At 47.3% G+C, this 9,299-nt stretch overlaps 1 protein-coding gene across 1 annotated transcript in view; it reads left to right on the top strand.

Moving 5' to 3' along the window:
- The first annotated feature begins 323 nt into the window (after positions 1–323).
- The window catches only part of PTPN21 (protein tyrosine phosphatase non-receptor type 21), an 80,087-nt gene continuing 71,111 nt past the window's right edge, over positions 324–9,299 (top strand). Inside the window, exons 1-2 of the mRNA XM_044231409.1 lie at positions 324–394; positions 4,600–4,983. Coding sequence (XP_044087344.1) covers positions 4,804–4,983 — 180 coding nt within the window. The 5' untranslated portion in view covers positions 324–394; positions 4,600–4,803. The remainder of the gene's footprint in view (positions 395–4,599; positions 4,984–9,299) is intronic.

Genomic DNA, 9,299 nt, shown 5'->3' with positions numbered 1-9,299 from the left:
CCCCGGATCCGCCCGCCTGCCCGCCCGGCCCAGGGGGAGGGACGCACGGCCCCGGCCGCTCCGCTGCTCTGGCCGCGCGTCCCGTGCCTGTCTGTTCGTCGGTCCGTCCGTCTGTCCTCCTGCCGCTCCGGCCCCCGCCCGGTTCCTTTGTGCGGCGCTCCCGGCCGGTCCCACCTCCAGGCCTCTCCCGTCACCACCGCCGCCGCCGGACTCTGCCCGGGGGAATGGTCTGCGGGCCGAGGTTTTGGAGACAGGAAGTGAGGCGCGCGAGCCCCATGAGCGCGTCGCGGCGCGGGCTGGCGTGCGGGCGCGGCTGTGGCTGCCGCGCGGCGGGACCCCGGGAGGCGGGCCGCTGAGCGGGCGCGCGGCCCCGAGGATGCGGGAGCGGGAGCAGGTGAGGGCGTGGGGCCCCGGCCGGCGGGCGGGCGCTGGGGCCGAGCGGTGGGGTGTGTCCGCCTGCGGGGACCCCGGAGCGCGTCGGCCAGCCCTGGAGTCCCGGAGGATGGGTCCCGGCTTCCAGACCCGTGGCAGGAGCGTAACAAAGAGAAAAGTCTTCCTTTCCAGGTTCTCCGTCATCTAGTTGAGGTCCTTTCTAAAGGGGGTCTTGAACTTCTATTCTGAAGTCCTTGGCTGATTGTTGCGGCTTAAATCTGGATCAGGGGTTTAACACTCTTAGGCATATTTGTGCCTCTCGGTATATTAAATGCGAAATTGGGCAGATAACTTTGGCGAGAAGGCAAGCAGGGAAGGATTGTTTGGTGATGACTTGTTTTTGGAGTAAAGAGTGTTTACTCTGGAAAAAAAGAATTCTTGGATCTGCAAATTCCGACTTGTGATTTCTGCAAATCCTGAATAGATTGGCCGCTCTTGGCGTGCACGTCTTTTCTTTTTTGCTGAGAAAGCCTTATAATAATAGCATATACTCGCACAAACTCTGAAAATACTCCGTGTGCTCTGACAACCAATGTATGTCTAATGAGTTGCTGACAGATTTTTTTTTTTTAACTTTGGGATATGACAATAATTTTACTGATAGTAGTTGTCTGTCTTGTTTCTAGGGTATTTTATTCTTGAGTATCTACGCATATTGTCCGTGAGAAATATATTTGATACTATAGATCTATATATTACTCTAAAGATGTCATATACTCTGTGATTATTTTAAACTATCACTGACAAGATTACAAGTGGGGGAGGATCTTGGCAGTAAGGAGGGAAATGACAGGATTCAGAGTTACAGTGTATTTGAGAAACTTTTGAAAGGGAATGTGAAAACATTAAAATGAATTAACAAGTGTCTCAGACTACCTTTTGAAAAGTGGAATAGAATTTAACATGTATCTCTTATTACATAACTGAATGGTTTTGTAGAGAAAGTATTTGGTAGTTTTTTCCTTCAAAAGCGAATTATGAATTACCTGTTCAGTAGACAAGTTATAATTTCAGAACCTTCAAATTATTCCATATTATTTTATACCTGAAACAGACCCCCAAAAAGCAACTTCTACTTCTACTCCATTTGAACATTAATAATTTTGGCGCGATTTGATAGTGAAAACTACATAACAAAATTAAAAGGTATAAATCATTGATAATTTTTCTAAATTATTATAAACAGTATTATATTAACACAGTAGGTTTTATATAAATAAGCAAAAAGCAAGCTGTTCTAGTGCACAGATCTTGGGGGGAAAAATGCATCCTGTTACCCACACCCACATTCACACCCCAACTTTTTCTATTACATTATAAAATCTACCTAAATAAAGAGAAAACATTGGCTTTTTATCTCTGATGCAGTAAAACATTTCAAATCTCAGAAACAACTGAAAGTTTTACTCTGCATTTGCTTAATCAGAGCTTAAGTTAATAATTAAGTTATATAGTATAATACTTGCTGCCTTCAAGGCATCCGTCTATCTTTGTAATGAAGAGTCTACCATACCTGAACACTTAATACAATTACTCATCTTTCCTCTGCAGAAATGCAGTATCTTGTCTCTTCGTCACACTAATTTTGTTACCATAACTTGTATGTAAAATTGAAATCCACCACCTCATCTCATGGAAGGTATTTAATAGAATATGCGGTGTGGTATGTTATATACATATAATCTTTTAACATTTGTATTATACAAACCCTGATAGCTTATTAGACAATTTTCTAGTCAAAAGCTTATTAAAGTTCTCATTTCTTTTTCTTTTGTTTTTTTAGAAATATTTTATTTATTTATTTGACAGAGATCAGAAGTAGGCAGAGAGAGGCAGGCAGAGAGAGGGGGAAGCGGGCTCCCTGATGAGCAGAGCCTGGTGTAGGGCTCGATCCCAGGGTCGTGGGATCACGACCTGAGCTGAAGGCAGAGGCTTAACTCACTGACCCACCCAGGCACCCTAAAGTTCTCATTTCTTGATTTTTTTTTTTCCATTTTGCCTCAACTAATTTATAAACTGACATAGCAAAGAGCATTGAAAACTGCAGGTGGAGACCATATCTTTTGTAAAATATTTATATTACCTTCTTTATGCTTTTACTTCTAGAAGGTACTCAGCAAAAATGCTGTTTAGAACAGCAATTTAAGTAGTCCTAATTTTTTTCCTTTGGCCTTCTTCCTCTGGTCCTTGTTTTTAACTTTTACTTTTCTGGCTATCAGGGCATAACCAGAACCCTAAAGGCAAAAAAAAACCAAACCAAAACACAAACAACAAAAGCAAGGAACACAGAAACAGAGAAAACCATGGTGCGGTCCTTACTAGAGATAACAGCCGTGTATGTAATTATAGCATGCATGTAATCTCCTTAAGGACAGCGACGGCTTAGGGTTCGTCTTAGATTTCTCGCACTGCCCACTACGCTGCCTTGTACTCAGAGACGCAAATACACTTTTGTGGAATGGAGCTACAAAACGTTAACTTTGGCAAAGCCTAGTGAAATGGCTACACGCAATTCTCTAGCTCTGCCTACTCCAGCCCTGTGTGTCCCATCATCTCTGAAACCGAGACGCAGTCAGGAGAGAGGAACAGAGCGGAGGACTGGGAACGAGGCCCCCGGGATCCATTGCCCAGCTCAGCCCATCCCCGCGTGAGGCTGAGAAAGCGGCTTCTTTCGAGGCCTGGGTTCTGGGTCTCCCAGACGAGAGGGCTAGGGGTAGACCCGGCCCCTCCGCGCGGTTCCCCGCCCAAGTTCAGTGTAGTCAGCCTCCGCCGAGCCTCGCTGAACGATTCGTCTTCTGGGGCAGCCTCTATTCAGAAAAAACATAAACGAAAAAAACCCGAATGGGTGGGAACCCTCTCGGGATTTTGTTGACTCGTTAAGGGCGGGGGGTGGGGTACCACCCAGTGTAAAAACCTCCAGCCGCCGCTCACGCTGTTTGCTCCAGCCCAGGAGTTACCATCAACACGTGTGTTTAAAAACGTTGTAAATCACGCATGGGCGGGAGTGGGTGGGCAGGGGGTCCTGAGGTTCCAAACAGGGAGCCAAACGGACGCCGCCCAGACCCCTCCACCTCCCGTAGGTCTCGAGCTGGGTTCTTTAAACAGTCCCTCCGGGGGCAGCGGGGGGCAGCGGGGGGCCAGTCCTTCGCTAGCGCGTCCGTCCGGAAACGCGGCGGCGAACGAACGAGAGTTCCGGGATATCTGAGGCTGCGCGTTGGCCCGGCAACGCCGCGGGCTTCTCGGCCGGGAGGATGCCGGGTGGGGGGGGGGAGGGCGGAGGGGAATCCGAGCCCGAGTTCTCTGCTGTTCCCTTGCTTCATGGGCTTGCTGAGCCCGGTCTGCCCCTTGTTAATCCGGAATGGCGTTTAAGTCTTCGCCCGCCTCGGCCTCTGGGCCGCGGCCCTCCGTAGGTGAAGGCCCACCGCCTCTTAGGCGTCCCCACCCGTTGGAAAACCGGGGCCACCCTTTCCAGAATTCCCCTGCCTTTGGTGGTAATCGGGTAACAAGCACTTGTAGGGTCTTTATGATTTGTTAATCAACCCATCAATTTGGTGACGTTAATGTTTATAAAGCAGAAACGGCCCTACACATGCTTGTTAAGCGTTTCACCCCGCTTGAACCCCACAGCTGCCATATGTTACCGGGGATGATTCCTCCCCTTTGGGGTCAGGGTTCATGGGTCTAATCGGGTTTGGACTTTTACCGAGCGCTTCTCGAGGTGTTTTGCAGTTATCCTCCTTAAGGGCTGAAGAACCCGACAGTTGGCGTCTTAGGGAGCCAAAAAGTTCACTGTAAGAAACAAAACTTCAGCGTCGAAGCTCTAATGCTAGCTACTAAATTTGGCGGTTGGGTAGTGCCAGCCGCTGTCCTGTCCGGTTTAATCCCGAAGATGGCCGTAGGTGGTGATCGCTATTTGTAGGGTTCAATGAGGGGTGGAGTCTGACCCAGGGGCTAAGGCAGTGCCATGATAAACTTCCTCACTGCCTCCCAGATCCTGTTCCTGCCCTCTTTTTCCAGGAGAGAGGGAGAGCTTAGTCTTTGGGTACCTCTTTCCTGATTTTTATTTTTAAAAAACTCAGAGGCGGCGGGGGGTGGGGTGGAGTAAAAATAAAAACTCCGTTCGGAAGTTGCTATTGCCCCTGTAACTGGTGTTCCTCTTTTCCTCAGCACTGGCGTGGATGCTCCCTTCACCCGGCCTTCGGGGACTCCGTTGCTGTTTGATGGCGGCAGCCGCTGCTGGGTGAGCAGCCGGAGACTCGACCGTACTCCTCCCGTCGGGACAGGATCGCTTTCTCCCGCCGTTGCCACCGCCGCACGGGTGGCGGTGCTTTTCCCTCTTGACCTCCCCGCCACGCTCCAAGGGACAAGAAGATGCCACTGCCGTTTGGATTGAAACTAAAACGCACCCGGCGCTACACGGTGTCCAGCAAGAGCTGCCTGGTTGCCCGGATCCAGCTGCTCAATAACGAGTTTGTGGAGTTCACGCTGTCTGTGGAGAGCACTGGCCAGGAGAGCCTGGAAGCTGTGGCCCAAAGACTGGAGCTGCGGGAGGTGAGCCCCTCTCAAAAGGCTGCAGGCTTCTCTAGCCTGCCTTCGTGCCTTCTTCCTTCCCATTTTTTTTTTTTTAAAGACTTTATTTATTTATTTATTTGACAGAGAGATCACAAGTAGGCAGAGAGGCAGGCAGAGAGAGAGGGGGAAGCAGGCTCTCTACTGAGCAGAGAGGCCCATGCAGGCCTCGATCTCAGGACCCTGAGATCATGACCTGAGCCGAATGCAGAGGCTTTAACCCACTGAGCCACCCAGGCGCCCCTTCCCAGATATTTTAATGCATGCTGGCTCTGTGTTTTCCAAGTAGGTCCCTGGCGGTGATGTCCGAGTCTGCAAGCCCCTCTCTCTGTGAAGAAGGAATTCAGAGCAAAGGGTCTTTCTTTGGGTGTGCCCCTTAAGATCCCTAATAGTGCTTGAGTTTTGGAAGTGCTTATATTTGTTCCCTTAAACTATAATCCAAAATCAAATAGTAATGCATTCAGGATTGTCCACATTCCTTTTTTTTTTTAAGATTTTTATTTATTTATTTGAAAGAGAGAGAGAAACATGAGCAGAGGGAAGGGGCAGAGGGAGAGGGAGAAACAGACTCCAGTGGGGAGCCTGATCTCAGGCTTGATCCTATGACCTTGAGATCTGACCTGAGCTGTAGGCAGACGCCTAACTAACTGAGCCACCGAGGTGCCCCCCAAGTTTTCCTTTTTTAATATAATCCCGAAAGTGTCATCCTGATCTAGTACAGTTTACTGATTTCAATTATTCATTCAACATTCATTGACTGTTTTGCACAAACCAACAAGCCAAGATTGTAAAGACTTATTGTCTGAGTTTGAATTCTGGTTTCCTCACCAATTGGTTGTTTAACCTTGGATGAGTTATGTGACTCTCTGGGCTGCAGTTTCCTCATCTGAATCATGGGGATAACAGTGGTGCCTGATGCTCAAGAGTGGTTGTGTGATATAAAGTGCATGTAAAACCAACACCTTTTTTTTTTTTTTAAGATTATGTATTATTTTAGTAGTCTTTGTACCCAAGGTGAAGCTTGAAACCACAACCCTAAGATCAAGAGTCTCATGCTCTTCTCTCTGAACCAGCTATGTGCCCCAAAGCCAAAGCTTCTAAGAACAGTCTGTTATAGTTATCATAGGGAGGTTTGCCCTGGAAAAACCCCTAATCTCATTTGTAGGAAGTTGTAGAATCCTCAAGGACCCATATAATGTCTTAAATTTAAAATGCTGTATAAGGCCTGTGAAGAAAAGGGTTCTAACTAAATGTTAGGACCCTTCCTATCTTTGGCTACTTGACTCTGGGGTACGAGAAAGATGGAGGAACTGGTTATTCCCTGTAAATGCCTACGTTGTATTCCTAACTGGAAGTCCCATTATTGTAGTTCATAGAAAGTCAGGAATAGATAAACTGTATTCCTGGTGACTATTCAGAATCATTTTGATTATTTGATATTAAAAACCTGTTAAGTGCCAAGGACTTATGTAGGAGGAGCTTATGCTAATTGACACCAGTAAGGAGACAGGCTGATTCAGGCTACGATAGGGAAAGTAGAGGGTGCCATAGCCAATAGGGACAGGTAGCAGAGGGGAAAGGGATGGTGCACGGTAGTCTTGCCCAAGGGTGGAAAAGACTGTTCTGATAAAGGAGCTGCAGGCATGAGGCCAGCGATCTACCTGGAGCTTTAGGTGGGGAGAGGAAAGGCTGAGAACAGGGCCACATAATGCCAGGTTTGGGGTTTGTCCTGAAAGTAGTAGGGAAGTTAGTGAAGGATTTTATTTTATCTTATTTATTTTTAAGTAATCTCTACACCTGACGTGGGGCTTGAACGCATGACCCAAAGGTGAAGAGTTTCATGCTTCTCTGACTGAGCCAGCCAGGCACCTCATTAGTGAAGGATTTTAAGCAGGGGGTTTGGTATGATTGTTTTTGTGAAGAGTAGGTCTTCTGGAGAATGAGTAGAAAGGAGTAGTTGTTGTGCTGCAAATGGTAGTCCCTTGGATCTGGATGGGGATGGAGAGAAGTAGCTGGAATCTGCAGCCATTTAGGACCTACCTGCCAAGTGTGGAGAAGCACTAGCCAGAGGGTCCAAGCTGATACTCGGGCTTCCAGTAAATGGTGGAGCCTGTAACTCGGAGAGGAAGCATAAAAGGAAGAGCAGGGTTGAAGGGGTAGGGAGAGTTGTGTGGTGAGATCAGTTCTGGAAGTGCACAGAGATGCCTTTTGGAGATGTTGAGCAGGCAGAGGCCTGTGCGGGCCTGAAGCTCAGCTGGGGGGGAGGATTTGGGAATCATCAGCCTAGGTCAGTTCATCAAAGCTGGGAGAGGGCATGAGGCTGTCTAGGAAAGAGAAAGAAGATGTAGCAGACCCCTGGGTTTGAATAGAGGAGGCCGAGCCTTAGGAAGGAGCTGGAATGGAGCATCAAGGAGAAAGTAAACCAGGAGAGCCGGCCTCAGTGACCAGCCCTGCCTGTTCTGCTTCCATCACCAATTTTTCCTTTTTTAAAATATTGGTTCTTTTTTCCTGTTCATTTCTTCTTTCTTCACATACCAGGTCTGCGTACAGACACTGTAGAATCAACTCCTTGAGGAACTGTCATTAATTTATTTTTGTACCCAGGGTACCAGGCCTGGAATGTGCTCAATAAATACAGGCTAGACTGAACCCACAGGCATTGCTTTCCTTCTCTGATAGTCAGTAAGTCCAGAGAGGTGAGGCGCCTGGGTGGCTCAGTGGGTTAAAGCCTCTGCCTTCGGCTCAGGTCATGATCCCAGGGTCCTGGGATTGAGCCCCACATCGGGCTCTCTGCTCAGCGGAGAGCCTGCTTCCCCCACCCCTCTTTCTGCCTGCCTCTCTGCCTACTTGTGATCTCTGCCTGTCAAATAAATAAGTAAAATCTTAAAAAAAAAAAAAAAAAAGAAGTCCAGAGAAGTTATCATCGCTTGTTCGAGGTTACTGTCCCCAGGAACAAGCACCTTCATAAAGCTGTGGGTATCTAATGAGACTGATTTTTTTTTTTAAAGATTTTATTTATTTATTTGACAGAGAGGGAGAGATCACAAGTAGGCAGAGCAGCAGGCAGAGAGAGAGGGGAAAGCAGGCTCCCTACTGAACAGAGAGCCAGATGTGAAGGTCTGGGGCTCGATGCTAGGACCCTGAGATCACGACCTGAGCCGGAGGCAGAGGCTCAACCCAGTGAGCCACCCAGGTGCCCCATGAGACTGATTTTTAACCAAAGAGTAGAGTGCTTTGAGATGGAATAGGCGTGAACTGTGGGAAGTGTCCTGCCCTTGGACAGATTATCCCAACATTTCCAGTATTTAATGACAGTCATGGTTAGGAAGTTAGTCTATATAGCAGACTCTTCCTTGTAAAGCTCTAGAAGCTCTACCCTGTCGCACATAAACAGATGGCTCAAGCCCCAGGCCTAATCTAACCTAATGACCCAATGACGGTTCAGAACATCTCTGAGTCAGGGTGACACCTGTTCTGCCTTTGTGGCCACACATACGAGATTCATACCAAGAGCTGTTGGTATGTTGTTATCTTGCACTCTTCTCTCATCAGTCAGACTCAGAATCATCATAGTATGTAAATTTGGCCGATAGGCTCTGCTGCTTGCCCACATTTCAGTTGGGGAAGAAAAAGTCTTTATTGGCTTAATCGAATCCTATTTTACTTCTGTAATAAAAATTATAAAGGCTGTACATAACCCATCACAGCAGTGCCCAGAGGCTTTAGCTAGTATTATATCCCTAGTATTTTATTTCTTAAGCTGGTTGTGTGAGTGTATGTTTGTTAGTCTTCATATTTTTTTTGAATGTCTAAGATATTTTATGATACATTAAGAAACTACAAACTGGTTATTGTACTTATATCCAATTTAGTTAACTTAGATGAACTTTTTTTTTTTTTAAGATTTTATTTATTTGAGGGGCACCTGGGTGGCTCAGTGGTTTAAGCCTCTGCCTTCAGCTCAGGTCATGATCTCAGGGTCCTGGGATCGAGCCCCACATCGGGCTCTCTGCTCAGCAGGGAGCCTGCTTCCCCCTCTCTCTCTGCCTGCCTCTCTACCTACTTGTGATCTCTCTCTGTTTATCAAATAAATAAATAAAAATCTTAAAAAAAAAAAAAGATTTTATTTATTTGAGAGACAGAAAGCAAGTGAGAGCTCAAAAACAGGGGGAGCAGCAGAGGGAGAGAGAGAAGCAGGCTCCCTGCTCAGCCCCTGCTCAGCAGGGAGCCTGATGCAGGACTTGATCCCAGGACCCTGAGATCATGATCTGAGCCAAAGGCTGATGCTTAACCAAATG

Source organism: Neovison vison, chromosome 13, assembly GCF_020171115.1.
Source record: "Neovison vison isolate M4711 chromosome 13, ASM_NN_V1, whole genome shotgun sequence".
Classification (NCBI taxonomy): Eukaryota; Metazoa; Chordata; class Mammalia; order Carnivora; family Mustelidae; genus Neogale; species Neogale vison.
The sequence above is the reverse complement of the archived record's forward strand: the minus strand, read 5'-3'. Positions and strand labels throughout refer to the sequence as shown.